The sequence below is a fragment of the Rhinoraja longicauda genome, chromosome 9, assembly GCF_053455715.1.
Source record: "Rhinoraja longicauda isolate Sanriku21f chromosome 9, sRhiLon1.1, whole genome shotgun sequence".
In the NCBI taxonomy this organism is placed as follows: Eukaryota; Metazoa; Chordata; class Chondrichthyes; order Rajiformes; family Arhynchobatidae; genus Rhinoraja; species Rhinoraja longicauda.
In genome coordinates this window covers 44,954,446-44,971,847 of record NC_135961.1, presented here as the reverse complement: position 1 = coordinate 44,971,847, position 17,402 = coordinate 44,954,446, and the positions used below count along the sequence as shown (strand labels likewise).

General features: G+C 40.7%; 1 protein-coding gene across 1 annotated transcript in view; it reads right to left on the bottom strand.

Moving 5' to 3' along the window:
* Positions 1–17,402, bottom strand: part of smyd3 (SET and MYND domain containing 3) — a 675,783-nt gene that overhangs the window by 497,261 nt on the left and 161,120 nt on the right. The window contains exons 3-4 of the mRNA XM_078405373.1: positions 13,329–13,436; positions 8,987–9,044 (exon numbers count right to left, since the gene is read on the bottom strand). Coding sequence (XP_078261499.1) covers positions 8,987–9,044; positions 13,329–13,436 — 166 coding nt within the window. The remainder of the gene's footprint in view (positions 1–8,986; positions 9,045–13,328; positions 13,437–17,402) is intronic.

Genomic DNA, 17,402 nt, shown 5'->3' with positions numbered 1-17,402 from the left:
GCATTTTGTGTCTATCTTCGGTTTAAACCAACATCTGCAATTCCTTCTTACACACTCACCAACAACTGCTTTAGTTTAGCAAGTCTAATTCTTGTATAGAAGACAAGTATTTCTAGAACAATGCATTGGTATTAGTATTGGTTTATTATTGTCACGTGCACAATGAAAATCTTTGTTTGCATGCTATCCAGAAGTACAAATGAGGTAAGAAAACAAAGGGCCGAGTCCTTCCAGTACTCCATCTCTTCATTGTTCGAGATCTGGCGTCTTCTGCAAACTTGAGAGTGGTGTCTTCTGCAAACTTGTAGATGGAGTTAGAGCAGAATTTATAGAGTGTGTATAAAGAGCATAGTAAGGGACTGAGAATGGTGTCTTCTGCAAACTTGTAGATGGAGTTAGAGCAGAATTTATAGAGTGTGTATAAAGAGCATAGTAAGGGACTGAGAATGGTGTCTTCTGCAAACTTGTAGATGGAGTTAGAGCAGAATTTATAGAGTGTGTATAAAGAGCATAGTAAGGGACTGAGAATGCAATTTTGCGGGCCACTGGGGTGTTGAGAATTATCGTGGAGGAAATGTTGTCGTCTATTGTCACTGATTGTGGTCTATGGGTAAGAAAGTCAAGGATCCAGTTGCAGATGAAAGTGCTTAGTCCTAGATCCAAGAATATGTTTGCTTGGAATTTATGGTGTTGAACGTAGGGTTATAGTCAATAAATCAGTGTCTGAATAGGTGTCCTTGTTATCCATTCTTTGATTAAGTATATTACCCATATGTTCAGGATGAGCGTACGCCCAGGGAGATGGCATCAGCCCTGGACCTGTTGTGGTGGTGACCAAATTGCCGTGGAAGGCAAGAGTTGATGTTTGCCATGACCTGCCTCTCAAAGCATTTCGTGATGGTGAATGTCAGAGCCTTTAAGGCATGTTACTTTGTGTTTCTTTAACATTGGGTTGAGAGCAGTCTTCTTAAAGCAGGTGGGAACTTCAGATTAGAAAAGGGAGAGGTTAAAGATCCCCATGAATACTCCTGTGTACGAAGGAGCTGCAGATGCTGGTTTAAGCCGAAGATAGAAACAAAATGCCGGGGTAACTCAGCAGGATAGGCAGCATCTCTGGAGAGAAGGGATGGATGACGTTTTGGGTCCAGACCCTTCTCAGGGTGGGAAAAAGTTTCTCGACCCGAAAAGACACCCATCCCTTCTCTCCAGAGATGCTGCCTGTCCCGCCGAGTTACTCCAGCATTTTATGTCTATCTGATGAATACTCCTGCCAGCTGGTAGTTTAAGGTGACTGAATAAACAAACAAAATGGAGTTCTCCATAATGCAAACAGCCAAATTTATCGAGGAAGCAAGCACCCGCAGTAACTCATAGTAGACGAGTTACTCTATGACCCTTGTGGGAGAGGTGATAAAACATTATTGGAGTTCATGGCTATATTTTATTTCTAATAAATTCCTTTCCAAATATTTTGTATGCTTCTCAATTACTGCCCACACGTTTGAAAATACAGTTATTATCTTCAATAGCTGGAGGCAATGTGCTGAATTGGATCAGACTAATCTACAGTGATGTTGATGGCATGTACACTGTTTGTAAATTTAAATGGAGAAAACTGTAAGTAAATAAAATGTCATCATGCTCTGTGACCAAAACATATTTCAGAGAAGAGGTAGATTGATCATAAAAAGATAATTAAGGTGACTGTGACAGATCAACATATCCAGATTGAGTTTTGCAAAAAACAAACTATGCAAAACCACGTACTTGGACAAAATAAGAACCAGTGTTGAATTCCCAGACTGAGGTAAGAGTGAATGCCTTGGACAGCAAAGAGCCCTGGTAAAACTGAACAATGAAAACATTCTCCACTGACTGGAGTTATACAATAGACCACCCTAAAGGAAGTGTTGACCTAAAGTTATAGTTGATGGAGCTCAATCATCTCAGTTCCAGGACATCATTGCATGAGTTCCTGGTGCAACCATTTTCAGCTTCTTCATTCCGACCGACATATTCACTGATTATTGCACAATATTTATTTCTATTCACATCTCTTCGGCAAATGAAGCAGTCAGTATCTAAGTGCAGCAAAATGTGGATAATGTCCAATAGGAATTGATAAGTGAAAGGTAACATCCAAGCCACCATCAGGCAATGATCATCTCCAACAAGAAAGCGTCCATTCGCTTCTCTTTGATATAATTGGCATTACCATCATTGAGTCCCCTGCCATCAATGCCTTGGGGGCTCAGTACTAAATGTGAACTAAATGTTACCAAGCTTATTGCTAATATGGTTAAAGAACAAGTGAGAGGCTGGCTATCCTGCAGCTAGTAACTCACTTCATGACTCCTCAAACCCTCTCCAACATCAACAATACACAAGGCAGCAGTGCAATAGAGCACACTCCACCCGGCTGCCAGAGAAAGCAAGTCTATGAATACCTGAATATACTGACTGGTTAAGGGGAACTTGGAGACATCAGTACATACAGGACACCAATTCTGACTCTGCCTTTCCATCAGCGTTGCTCCATCTAAACCCTGTTACTTCCCACCTAACACCTCACCACAAGAATGCTGTGGTTTATCACCAACTTCTCAAGGGCAACTTTCCATGGTCAGTAAATGCACTAATGCTCACATACTATAAATTATACACAAAGTGCTGGAGTAACTCAGCGGGTCAGGCAGCATCCCTGGAGAACATAGATAGGTGCGGTTTCAGTTCGGGACCCTTCTTCAGATGATTGGGGTGGGGAGGACGGGGTGTTGGGGGAAGAAAGGATAGGAGGGGCAGGACAAACCCTGGCAAGTGACAGGTAGATGTGGCTATGTCAGGGGGGGGGGGGGGTTGATAGGCATATGGCTGGACAAAGACCAGAGGTGAAAAGACAAAAGGTGTGAGATAAGGATAGAAGAGTTGCGAATTGTGAACCCAGCACAAGGTTTGTAGATAGAAGGGGAGGGGGAGGGGAGAAATGGGTACACTTCCAGGTGGGGCACAGGAAGGAGGGAGGGGGGAGGGGAGTGAAGAGGAATAAAGTTGGGTGGGGAGTTTGGGTGATTACCTAAATTCAACGTTCTTACTGTTTTGCTGCTCAGCAACAATGGAGCAGTAAAAAATATATATATACTTGTAACACACTAAATAAGTACACCGTGGAAGAATTAAGTCAGTACTTTTCCAACCGGTGAACTAATGTGTTTAATGCTTGGGTTATGCATCATAATTGAAATCGTCCAACATCTTACGTGAATAGTAGTATGATCCTGTGAATTATTGCCGTAAATTTACAACATTTGCACTGCCCTTTCGACAACATTTATTATTAAACTATTCACAGATTGAGAATGTGAATATAAAATGTAACAATTAAGGATGACAAAGAATTTCTCCTAAGTATTTTTCAGTCGTATTTAATGCTGTTTTCACATCAACACACAGTGTTGAATTCCTAGCCTTTAAACCAGTCAAATTATGGCAGTCATGGTCAAAAAAGTGCTGAAAATTCATCATGAAATCCATAATTGATTTTAATTACTCAACCTACAGTTCCAAAATATATATTGATGACTACAGCAGGTTCAAATGCAATCAAGCTTCTCTTTAAAACCAAATTCACTAACAATTAACTTTCCTATAAAAATGGAAGTTAAATTATGTCTCAGCTTTTTAGATTCCTTATTAAAGCAAATTACGTGGAATATTTCAATAGCATTCATCTGCAAAAGGCTCATTACACATGAATTGGCTCACTGACACCAAAATAAAGGAGGAATCACTTCCTGTAAATGCTTCAACCATTGCATAAATTTAGAGCTACACAATGTTCCCTGTTGCTCATCATGTTTTAAAAATATGTGCAGCAAACAATCAGTATGAACTTTGATAGAGCGTTAGTCTGAAGAAGGGTACGGACGCAAAATATCACCTATTCCTTTTCTCCCGCTGAGTCACTCCAGCGTTTTGTGCCTCTCTTCGGTGTAAACCAGCATCTGCAGTTCCTTCCTATAAAGTATGAACTTTGACTTTTACATGCTTCAATGGTTACAGATTTTATTGTAAGTAATTCTGAAATTCTCCAGTTTTTTGAGCCTTACAGAATCATTGGCAAATCATTGCATGTACATAGGAAAAGAAGCAGCCCGTTTCACCTATTCTACATTGCAGGAGATTGTGATCAAGTTAGCTCCTACTTTCTTTTATTCTTTTCATCTAATATTTTTGGTCACCAAAAGGATCACCTATTACCAATTGAACCAGGGTCCATTGCAGTTTATGACAATTCAAACTACAACCATACTCAGAGCCCCTAATTGTTGCTGATCTCATTTTTGAATGCCCTGGCTCTCATTTTTACACCACGCACGCACCCACCCCCTCCCGCACCCAACCCCCCCCCCCCCCCCCTCCCCCCTTGTCCAATCAATCCCAACCAATGGAAATTTCCATCCACCCAAGTGCTTAATTAAATCTGTGCAGCTTCTCAAATATCTTTGAGACAATGAATTGCATGACTCTAACAACTTAACAGGTTAAAGGCTAAATTGGAAAGTATTTCATTAGGCTATATTTTGTTCAGAGAAAAATCAAATAATCTCATTGCAAACCAATAGGTTAGTTAACATGGATCTGTACACTGCGAATGGCTCGTCTGTAATCACGTATTGTCTATCCGCTGACTGGTTAGCATGCAGCACTGTACCTCAGTACATGTGACAATAGACTAAACTAAACATGTAGAAATATCAGCCAGAATAGTATTTCCACATCTGTGAAATGCTTCCCATCACTGCCCCTTCCTCAGCTCGTCCACTGTTGAAGAGTTCACCCTGGCTCACAACTAGTCCCATTCATCCACCGTCCCTGCACCAACTGGTCCATGTGCTCCTGACCAGACAAAGCAGTGATTTTAAATTTTGTACCTTTGTTTTACAAAGGCCTCTACTCCAGGGCCGTTTTTACAGCATTATGGGCCCCCGGGCAAAGCAGTGTACTGGGGCCCCTACCGTTACTCTCCCCCACCCCCCTTTCCCTACCAGCCCCCCCCTGTCGTGCCGGCGAAAAGCACTTACCGAAAAGCACTTAGCGATGGACTTAGGGTGCTACATTGTTGCAAAAATTACTTACAGATCACTGTGAGAAGCACTTAGTGACCGAAAATGTTGCGATAAAAGCACTTATTGAACCTACATTTTTAAAGTAGTATTTATTTATTGCAAGTCACTTAACATACACAGATCAGCATGGGGCCCCTATGCTCGTGGGCCCCCGGGCAAGTGCCCATCAGGCCCATGCGTTAAGACGGCCCTGCTCTACTCCACTTCACTGTAAATCACTCTAGGCTGATTTCCTCCTGAAGTCTGTGCGCTCCAAATTCTCTACACACTCATACATCCCTGATTTGCATTGCTCTGCTACTGACAGCCACTTTCCTACACTGCCTCAACCAGAAGGTTTGGAATTCCCTCCCACAAATTCTCAGCTTCTTTCTCCTTGTTTCAGGTGCTCCTGGAAAACTTTAAAACATTTGAATTAGCGTTCAGTCTCCTGAGTTAATATCTCTTTTGTGGCTGAGTATCTCAGTTTGTACACTAATGTTGGAATATTTTTCGACATTAAAAATAACAGAAATACAAGTTGTCACTGTTATGAAGTTGTAGCAAATCACACGAGCAGACACCAGGTTTTTTTTTCTTCTCTTTAAAAAGAGAACGCTCAACTGACAAGATCAAACAATGAAAAAAAAAATCATTTTCAGATTTTAAAAAATTAGATTTCATTCTGAACTGGTTCGTTGGCATGAAAGCTAGCTGCTTCTCACAAATCCCAACATCCAAGGTGCAAAATATCTGTGCTTTCAGACCAGGAAATTGTTGATGATCAATAAAATTGAAGAATGTGCCAAAGATGAACAGTTACATTGAAAATCAATGTAATCATCAGCTGAATCAGCATCTGCTAATATAACCGCTCCGTCACACACAGGGGCTGTAAGAATGATTCTTCCTACATTTCAATTTCCAGTGAACTAATAGTCTGCAAGATCTTCTGTTGATTGTATAACCTACCTGATGTTCAGAGATGCTTTTCTTTTGCATCGTCTTTGTTTATTTACACAATGTATATGGCACAAACAGAGATGTAAGGCATTTTGACCAGTTGTTGTATTCACTGCTGCTTCCTGATTCATGTCTCTACTAGTGATGTGGCTGGTTTTGCTTTTTATAAACAAAACATTGGCATTCCAATCTATTTATAATATTAATTAATAGGCTTTTAAATAATAAAGGAATCAAGGGATATGAGGTTAGTGCAGGAAAATGTAGTTGATGTGAAAGATTAGCTGTAACCTTACTGAATGGTGAAATTACTCATTTTTTCTTATGGATAGGAAGTCCTTATGCTCTACTTGAACCCAACCTACCAGCTTGTCCATTAATAAAGTATTGATTATGAAGCTAAAGAACTGTCTGAAAAATCTCACCCATCATTAAACAACAGCATTACCCACCACCAGAAATGTCAAGAAGCAAGATTGTTTAATTGTCCTATGAACTGGGAACGGAACAAATGAAATTCTTATTTACTGCCGCTTTACAGGCACATTAATGCAACAACACAATAAATAAATAAACAATAATATAATGTTATCAGCCCCCAGACAGTCAAAATAGGCCCTCACCTCTCCTCCACCATTACACTGAGCACCGGCTCACCACAGGGCTGTGTGTTGAGCCCCATCCTTTACTCCCTCTACACTCACGACTGCGCCCCCACCCATCCCACCAACACCATCATCAAGTTCGCGGATGACACGACTGTGGTTGGACTTATCTCAGAAGGAGATGAGACAGCCTATAGGGATGAAATCCAAAGGCTGGCAGCATGGTGTTCAGTGAACAATCTGGTCCTGAACTCCTCCAAAACAAAGGAACTTATAATTGACTTTAGAAAAACCAGTGGAGATTACGACCCACTCTACATCAATGGGGTCTGCGTGGAAAGGGTACCAGCTTTCAGGTTCCTGGGTACGCACATCGCAGAGGATCTCACCTGGTCTACCAACACCATCACCACAGTAAAGAAGGCACAGCAGAGACTCCACTTCCTGAGGATCCTCAGGAAAACCAACCTGCAGGAGAAGCTCATGTTGTCCTTCTATCGCTGCTCCATCGAGAGTGTGCTGGCATACTGTATAACCACATGGTATGCCAGCTGCTCAGAAAAGGACAGGAAGGCCCTTCAGAGGGTCATCACGACGGCCCAGAAAATCATCGGCTGCTCACTGCCCTCCCTGGAGCACCTGTTCAGCCTGCGCTGCCTCAGTAGAGCAGGCAAAATAATAAAAGATCCATCCCACCCCGGCCACCGTCTGTTTGTTCATCTGCCCTCTGGTCGACGTTTCAGGTCAATCAAATCCCGAACAAACAGACTTAAGAACAGTTTTTACCCCAGGGCCATACGAGAACTGAACACTACCTGTGCACTAGGCAACACCGTTAAAAAATCTTGTACTTAATTTAATTGTATTTATGTATTTATTTGTTTTGCATTTATTGCATATATGTTTGTACGCACCGTCAGGATTGGCTGTTTTTTAATTTCGTTGTACTCGTTGCAATGACAATAAATGAATATTATTATTATTATTATTATTATTATTATTAGGTAATCATACCATAATATTGCAAGCTCAAGTACATATGACCCTTAAACGAAGTCCGCAGTAGTTTAGTGCTGAGGTAGGGTTGTGGTTAGTATTATACGGTGTTCAATGTTACTTTTGGAAATTAAACTACAAATGTTAGGAACTCCAGGTCTGAACAGCTGACTGCAGCCAGGAGAAACATCGCAGGAAAGCTGACACAGAGTCTGTTAATACACACCTTCTACTTCAATTTCAACTGGTGTGCCAGTGTAAGCTTGTAAAGGAGGTAACGGATTGGACATTATTTGGGTTTCAATGAATGTATGACCCTTCATATAACTTAAAACATATGGTTACAAAGCATACCCACAGCCTTTAACAGAATTGGGTAAATGTTGAATTATTTAATAAATATCAATAAAATAATCAATAAACTCAGATCTCAATAGACAATGGACAATAGGTGCAGGAGTAGGCCATTCGGCCCTTCGAGCCAGCACCGCCATTCAATGTGATCATGGCTGATCATTCTCAATCAGTACCCCGTTCCTGCTTTCTCCCCATTCCCCTGACTCCGCTATCCTTAAGAGCTCTAGCTAGCTCTCTCTTGAATGTATTCAGAGAATTGGCCTCCACTGCCCTCTGAGGCAGAGAATTCCACAGATTCACAACTCTCTGACTGAAAAAGTTTTTCCTCATCTCTGTTCTAAATGGCCTACCCCTTATTCTTAAACTGTGGCCCCTGGTTCTGGACTCCCCCAACATTGGGAACATGTTTCCTGCCTCTAATGTGTCCAACCCCTTAATAATCTTATACGTTTCATATCATATCATATATCATATCATATCATATATATACAGCGCGGAAACAGGCCTTTTCGGCCCACCAAGTCCACGCCGCCCAGCGATCCCCGCACACTAACACTATTAACACTATCCTACACACACTAGGGACATTTTTTACATTTACCCAGCCAATTAACCTACATACCTGTACGTCTTTGGAGTGTGGGAGGAAACCGAAGATCTCGGAGAAAACCCAGGTCACGGGGAGAACGTACAAACTCCTTACAGTACAGCACCCGTAGTCAGGATCGAACCTGAGTCTCCGGCGCTGCATTCGCTGTAAAGCAGCAACTCTACCGCTGCGCTACCGTGCCGCCCCCCTCTCATCCTCTCAAAACAGTTTCACCATTTCCCTACAAGCCACACCATCACAAACCACTCGCAACCACCTGCCAATTTCCACCTACCAGTTTGATGCATTTTTGACCAACTGAACAGATCAGTTGAAACAGTTCACCCCAGAGATCAGAACCAAGAACTTACTGGACTGAAGATCTGACACACAATACAATTCTTCTGATGAGCAGAAGGAGCCAGTCATCTGTAAAACAAATATAGACACTTTAATTTTGCATAAGGAATTTCACCGAGCTCCCATTATCCCAAAGACCCCTCTCCTTACTAGAACGTAAGGAACAGGAGCAAAATTCCAGCCTGCTCTATCACTCAGTAAGATCATGTCTGATCTAACCCTGGTGTCAACACCACTTCCCTGCTCTTTCGAGTCCCTTGTGCTTTAACCACCTGTCAATTTCATTTTGAATATATTCAATGGCTCTACCTCCACACTCTCCGGGTAAAAGTTACTGCTTATTCTGATTCTATGTCCCCAGATTCTCAATAACTCCACCAGGGGAAACATTTTCTCTGTGTCCACATTATCAACCAGACTTAGAATCCTATATTTCTGTAAGATCACCACTCATTCTTCTATACATCATTAGGCATAGGACAACCCTGCTCAACCTTTCTTCATATGCCAACCCTTTCATTCCAGGAACCAATCTCGTGAATCTTCTCTGCATTGCCACCAAGACAGAGATCAAAACTGCCAGGAGTACATCCGGTATGTCTCATCAGCACTTTGTAAAGTTACATCAAACCTTTCCACTTTTGTATTTTATAACTCTTGTAATGAAGACCATTCCATTAGCCATCCTAATGACTTAATCTGCCTACAGGCTAACTTTGTGCTTCATGTATTCGTAATCCCATGACCCTTTGTTTAGGAACATTCTGTAGTCTCATTCCATATTTTTCGTCACATTCGCTCATATTATACCCCAACTGCCAACATTGTTCCCACTCACTTAACCTATTGATGTCTTATGCAGGTTCTTTATGTCTGCCGCATAACTCGCTAATCCACCTATCGTCAGCAAGTTTGTTATAGCACAATCGGTCCCTTTGTCCAAGATATCCCTGTGGACACCACACTTGTTATGACATTGTCAAACTGAAAATGACCCGTTTATCTTGACACAAGATGCCAGTGGATTATCCCTAACCCCATTAGCTCTTGTGACTTCAGAAATACTTTCAGGAAATCAAATATATTACATCTATGTGTCCCCTTCAACCGTCGTTACATCGACCAATTCAAACCCCCTCAGAATTTTATACATTTCAATAAGACACCTCACATTTCTTCTCAATGACAACACCGACAAAACATCCTCAGATTTTCCACAGAAAATAACCTCTTCACCCCAGAAATCAAGTGTTATCCTTCCCCATGCAAGTATATCCCTTCTTAAAAAGAGAATTCAACTGTAGATAAACTCCTGGTGTGGCCTCACCAATCCTGTGAAGAGCTCAAGCAAGACCTCCTGACCTTTTGCAATAAAAGCCAACATTCCATTTACTCTCCTAATTACCTGCTGTGCCTGTACACTAACGTGCCACAGGTGCATGAAGGATGATTCCCAGCCCCTGTGTATGGAGTTGGTAGACACTGTAAGCCATTCTCAAGTGGGGAGAAGGTCACATAAAGCTTAATCTTTTCCTTGTCCTCAGTCTCTTTCGCCTGAAATGTTAAACTGACTTCCAACTAGTGGGGTACCGCAAGGCTCGGTGCTGGTATGCACCCATTTACAATATATATTAAGATTTAGATGAAGGAATTAAAAGTAACATTAGCAAATTTGCAGATGGCACAAAGATGGGTGGCAGTGTGAACTGTGAAGAGAATGCCATGAGGATGCAGGGTGACTTGGACAGGTTGGGTGAGTGGGCAGATGCATGGCAGATGCAGTATAATGTGGATAAATGTGAGGTTATCCACTTTGGTGGCAAGAACAGGAAGGCAGATTATTATCTGAATGGTTTCAGATTAGGAAAAGGGGAAGTGCAACGAGGCCTGGGTGTCCTTGTACATCAGTCACTGAAAGTAAGCATGCAGGTACAGCAGGCAGTGAAGAAAGCTAATGGCACGTTGGCCTTCATAACGAGAAGATTTGAGTATAGGAGCAAAGAGGTCCTTCTGCAGTTGTACAGGGCCCTGGTGAGACAATACCTGGAGTATTGTGTGCAGTTTTGGTCTCCTAATTTGAGGAAGGACATTCTTGCTACTGAGGGAGTGCAGCGTAGGTTCACAAGGTTAATTCCCAGGATGGCGGGATTGTCATATGATGAAAGAATGGAACGACTGGGCTTGTATTCACTGGAATTTAGGAGAGGGGATCTTATAGAAACATATAAAATTATTAAGGGATTGGGCACGCTAGATGCAGGAAACATGTTCCAGATGTTGGGGGAGTCCAAAACCAAGAGCCACAGTTTAAGAATAAGGGGTAGGCCATTTAGAACTGAGATTAGGAAAAACTTTTTCACCCAGACAGTTGTGAATTTGTGGAATTCTCTGCCTCCGAAGGGAGTGGAGGCCGATTCACTGGATGCATCCAAAAGAGAGTTAGATAGAGCTCATAGGGCTAGCGGAATCAAGGGATATGGGGAGAAGGCAGAAACGGGGTACTGGTTGTGGATGATCAGCCATGATCACATTGAATGGCTCGAAGGGCTGAATGGCCTACTCCTGCATCTATTTTCTATGTATCTATGTATCTGCCTCAGATATATGTTGTACTTCAATAAGACAAGGGATTCCCTCTGGAGTCCAGGCCAAGATTTATCCTACAATCAGGATGACTCGCTTTACTGTTCGTGGGACCTGGGCATGCATAAATTGGACCATGTGTTTCATCCATGGTAACTAGGGTCACGTTTAAACAATAACAATCGGATTACCAAACATTTTGAGACATCACAGCATTATGAAAGGCAATGATACAAAGGCAATAGTTGTTTTCGTTTCATTCTTACATCTTCTCATGGATTCTTACAGCAGATTTGGACAGCTATCAAAGAAGGACCTAAGCTGATATTTTCTCTCTCCTTAAGTGGGAATTGCAAAACCAGCTGTAGAGATCTAAGCCAGGATTGCCAAAGGGCAGCACTAAGGCAATCCAATCCAGAATGGCCCTGTTGAAGCAATGTTGTGGATGATTCTGCATGTAAATTTAATTTTTGTTGTGATCTTGGCCACTTAAAACAAAAGTTTTGTAATTTTAAAAGCAGTTAAAATTTGCAGCCAACAAAAAAAGTCAGCCTTTCCACAAGAAATTGCAGCGAATTGTGGATGCAGCCCAGACCATCACACAAACCAACCTCCCTTCCATTGACTCCATTTATGCCTCATGCTGCCTCAGCAAGTTCAGCAGCATAATCAAAGACGAGTCATGTTGCCAATAAGAATGGAGCTTTAATAATTGAAGGTCTTCTAACCCTTTGGAATTACAATTAGGTTTGTCGTGTCACTGAAGAACATTAATCTTCCTGCAGCCTGAATGATCACATCTGTTATTTGTTTTACTGCAGAGATTAGGAAATTACATGTATTTGTTGGGGACATTATTACATCAGATCTTTATGATCACTGAACTGCCAATCACAGGCTAATCACAATGGAACAGAGAAGAAATCATTATCATTACAGTGAAGAACTCCAAAGAGTCATGTACAATTTTCATTTTTTTAATTACTGATAACAAAGCTTATGTGCAGGATGTTGAGCAACAATACACAGTGGGAGGTGAGGGGCGGGAGGAAATATGTTGAACTCGACTTATTTTCATAAAAATACGAATTAGCTACTGCAATATCGTGCCAATGATTCATGCGCTTCCAAACCTGTTCTACTGGCTTTGGACACCATTTATGCACAAATTGTCAATTGCTTCAGTATACATGTGAACAACATAAAATGACCAAGAAACCCATAAAGTAGTGGATTGATAACAGATGAATACTGACATCTTAATTGGAAAACCAGCATTTCAGAGAGAGATCAAGGCCCATTCACGTAAGAATTAAGAAGATGCATGTAAGAATTAAGAAGATCACATAAGAAAATGCACGATTGCCTGAAATGAATCTGTACAAGTGTGAGCGGACACGAGGGAGAAAACAAGTATATGTGAGTGAGTAGGTCTCCGTAAGTGGGCACACAGCAAGTCAAATCAAGTTGAATTTATTGTCATAGGCATAATTACAGCGAGGAAGACGTACAATGATAAGCTTGCTTACAGCAACATCACGGGCCCATAGACTTAGACAACACACAAAAACATAAATTATACATAAATTACACATACAAATGTCAAACAAAAGTGGTGAACAGAACATGAACTAAAAAAGGATCACGATGTATATAAAAAATACTCGTACTATATGCCCTGATCTGATATTTCATTTGAATCCCTTCACAAATCTGCTAAACCTTCTGTAATATAAAATTCAACTAATTATCCATGCTCCATCAACTCACCAATTTAAAGATTATCCTTGCAACAAGCCGAACCATATCAGTTGGAACTTGGGGATAAATGCTTCTCAAACACTTGCATTCACACTTGTGCTCTGGCCAAGCTAGTTTCTGGAATAAAAAGACAGATACAAGTTAAATAATATACAGCACAGATAAATGCACTAAATCATGACACAAAAAGAAGTATGTAGCACATTGATCAGGCTCTGGAAAGAGAAAATGCATATCAATAGAAAATTCTATTGAGAACTTGGATAAATAAGAAAGACCCCACCTCTTAGGAGTGCTGACAAGATTAATTATAAGGAATAAGATCAAATACGAAAAAACACTTGAGTTCAATATCTTGCTAAAGTTTTTTAATATATTTCAAACAACCTGCTCTAATATAGAACCACAAATTCATTTGCACTAAACCAAAATAAATGCATTGTAGACCAATTCTGCACACATTCCTGGATGCCTTAGCACTTCACAAAATTCACCAGCTCACTTTTTAATGGAATTTTATCTTCTTCACTAACACTTGCTGGGGCAAAACATCTGCAAATTAAGTCAACAGCAGTGTGACATGTAAAATGTCCAGAGAACTCATTCAGCCTGCCTGAAGAATGAGTTCTCGTTTATCGACAGGGACAGAAATGAGAGAAGCTGAAAGTTTAGCTGCAAAGAGACGAGGATATGTCATCTCAGTTACTACTTTTACCTAAGCAGTCCTTGGGATCTAGGATGACTTGCATTTGGACCATTTCCGAGGGCTCAGAAGTGATTAATGAGGCCAGTGTGTGAACTATAGATACTGCCAGCGCTGCAGAAAGGGGATGTTGAATGGCATTTGGAAGTGGGTAGTTTGGGGCCTTCCCTTTACTTTGGAATTGTGCGCTCTGGTCAAAGGGACTCGAGGTTTTCATGCCATCTTAAATTATCCTTCTTCATTTGGGATATGTTTGTGGGTCAGAGAGTCTCACGAGTCAGCGGGGATATAATATTCTTTTCAACAAGCCTTTCAATCAATCAATCAATCAATCAATACTTTATTACAGACTCAAGGTCCAGATAAAAGCCAAGACATTACATATAATAAACATACAGAAACACAATAAGTTACATACAAAAGCACAATAAGTTACTAACAAATTACTAACAAAAGCACAATAAATTACATACAAGCACAATACATGGTTTAAAGCATCAGCCATCAGTGATCAACAACGAGACAACTATACCAATGTCTCCACAACTGTGATTGGTAGCATGTAGTACTAAACCTTATTAGTGATAATGCCAAGATGATCTCATTTTCAGAGTCATTAATTCGGCAATTTATACATTAAACTTCTTAGCACGGCTTGTAGGGTATTAACTCCTGCAGCCACAAGCATTTCACTTGCACGACACCATCTCGGTCTCTTAAGTAATATCCTCATGGCATCATTAAAAGCTACCTGAAGACTCTGTAAGCTAGCTTTTTTATAGTTTGACCACAAGTGTGCAGTGTAGAGTGGTGTACAGTATGCTCTGAACAGTATGCTCTGAACACCCCATCTGTACATGCACCAAACTTGCGCATAAATATCCTCATCATCTGTCATTTTTCCTGTAATACAATGTCCAAGATATTTTACCTTATTACATACACTAAGATTACCAGTCAATTAAAAATCAGGAAATTTTAGACATTTATCCTCCTTGGTTCTACAGATCATAATAACACTCTTTACCGGGATTATATGTGATATCATGTTCCACACCAAACACAGAACATATAGCAAGGAGCTGCTGTAGACCAGCGCTAGATGGACCAAGGACCACAAGATCATCTGCATACATAATATGGTTCACTAAAGTGTTACCAATCATGCACCCAATATTACAGGCTTTCAATTGCTTGGACAGATCATCAATATAGAGATTGAAGAGAACTGGAGACAAGATCCCCCCTTGTCTGACACCATTGCTAACGCCAAATGGGCCCGAGACCATATTGCCCCATTTTACTTGCATAATCTGGTGGGCATACCAGTAAGCCAGAATTCTCACAATGTATTTGGGCACCCCCCCCCTTTGACTCAATTTAACAAACAACTTTCTATGATTAACACGATCAAAGGCTTTGAAAGTATCAATAAGGCACATAAGTTCTGATGAATTTTTACCTCTATATTTGTTTACAATTTCCTTTAAGGCATAATGCACAAGTCGGTGCCATGTTTAGCTTTAAAACCAAACTGGTTATCTGTGGATTTTACAACTCATTCAACATTGAGAACATAACCAAATCATTTCTTCGCTACACTAGGTAACCTCATACTATGAGGAATTGCAGAAAATAGCACCTGTTTCAGGAATCTAGCAAACAAAACAAACTGCTCTTTGGAGCCAAGTGAGTGGAATTATGACCTCAATACTAGTCTGGGCATTGGTTCCCTTATTCCACAGACATTGTGAAGGAACATACAGACAGCATTGATGGCCCCTCTTCAGTACTATATGGTACCTTCTGCAGATACCTCCCATTTCAGAAGTGTACAGGAGGCCAAGGATCTTTGCTGTTCGGTACACCATAAGTATCATATCAGGTTTGAGATCTTGATCTTCAAGCAACTTTTTTCTCAGACCGCTAAAGGCTCTGATAAATTGAAAGCAATGATGAATTTTCATTGTCTATGCCTGCCTTGTATGAGAGGTGGCTCCTGAGATCCACATTTTCCAGGATTGCATGGACCTTTATTGTCAGTGATCTGTTTTGACAGGCAGTTCAGGATGGTAGATAATCTTTGTTTTGCATTAGTCCACGACCCAACCTTTCATTTTCTTACGAAAATTAATTGACAAATAATTGACAAATAATTGCCTTCACATGTGCATCTGCGGGTATCTGTAGCACAATGACCAAAATTAGTCAGACCTTGGTTCTTGAGTGGAGGTGTCATAGGCTGAACAATTTCATTGTCACCCACTCCAACGGGAACCTTGTGGGAGATGAGGTGATGCATTTTAGTGAGAAAGACTGAACAAACAGTTGGGCAATGAGACAGCCTTGCATTGGAAGTAGTTGTGATAATGAAACAAGGAGGCTGGCCATGAGGAACTCAGCGGGGAGTGTTACACAAACAGACAAATCAGAACCCCAGCTCATCAGAGTAAACAGAAGAGCAGCAAATCACACCATAATCACAAATACAACTGGAGATGGCAACAGGTAAAAGAGGTCCTGGATTGGGAATAATGCTGGGAATGTCAAGCATATGGATTCCATGGAGGCTATTGAAAAGACCTCAAGGGATCTGTCTGAACCCAGAACTTTAAACATAGCCGATGGGCATAGCTAAAATGATGAAGCAGAAATATGCCTTTGACTGATGTGGTTCACAGCCAAATCAAAAGGACATAAGGAATTGGTAGAAACACAAATTAAACAAAGTCCATTTTAATACTTCAAGTCCTAGCTATATACACCAGGTTTCCAACATATGAATACAGCTCAGAAAGAAAACTTTATACCAACATCATTCAGGTCACATTAAACAACATGTGTTTTATTCAGAAAAGCACCATTTGTGTTAATGAGTTTCTTATGTAACTTCTGGCGATAAGTCTTTAGCCAGTGAAGAAAATCAAGATAGCATTAAGAAAATAATTGAAAAGGCCTTTTAAAGGCCATCTGCAATCCTATTAGTTATGTTAGACCAAATTTGTCTTTTCAGATACCAAATGTATATATATATATATATATTATATGGTAAGTGACCCTGTGTCTTGTATTGTCTAATGTTCAAAATACGTTTCACTGTATATTAGTATTTTGAATGCAATGAAGTCCACAGGTAAGGACTCATCAACCGTTGCAAAGGCCTAGTTGCCACAGGTGGACCATTCTGGTACCCAGGGTGAACTCAAGTCCCAGGGTTGGTCTGAACCATGCTCAAAGCATACTGTTCAAAACATTTGTTCAACCACCTCTCCCATCATGCTTTCTATTGCTCTGTGAAGAGACAGCTCCAGAAGAACTTAAACAAAACTGTTTAGACGATCTAACCATGTGAATTTTAGATTGTTATTAGACCATTAAGC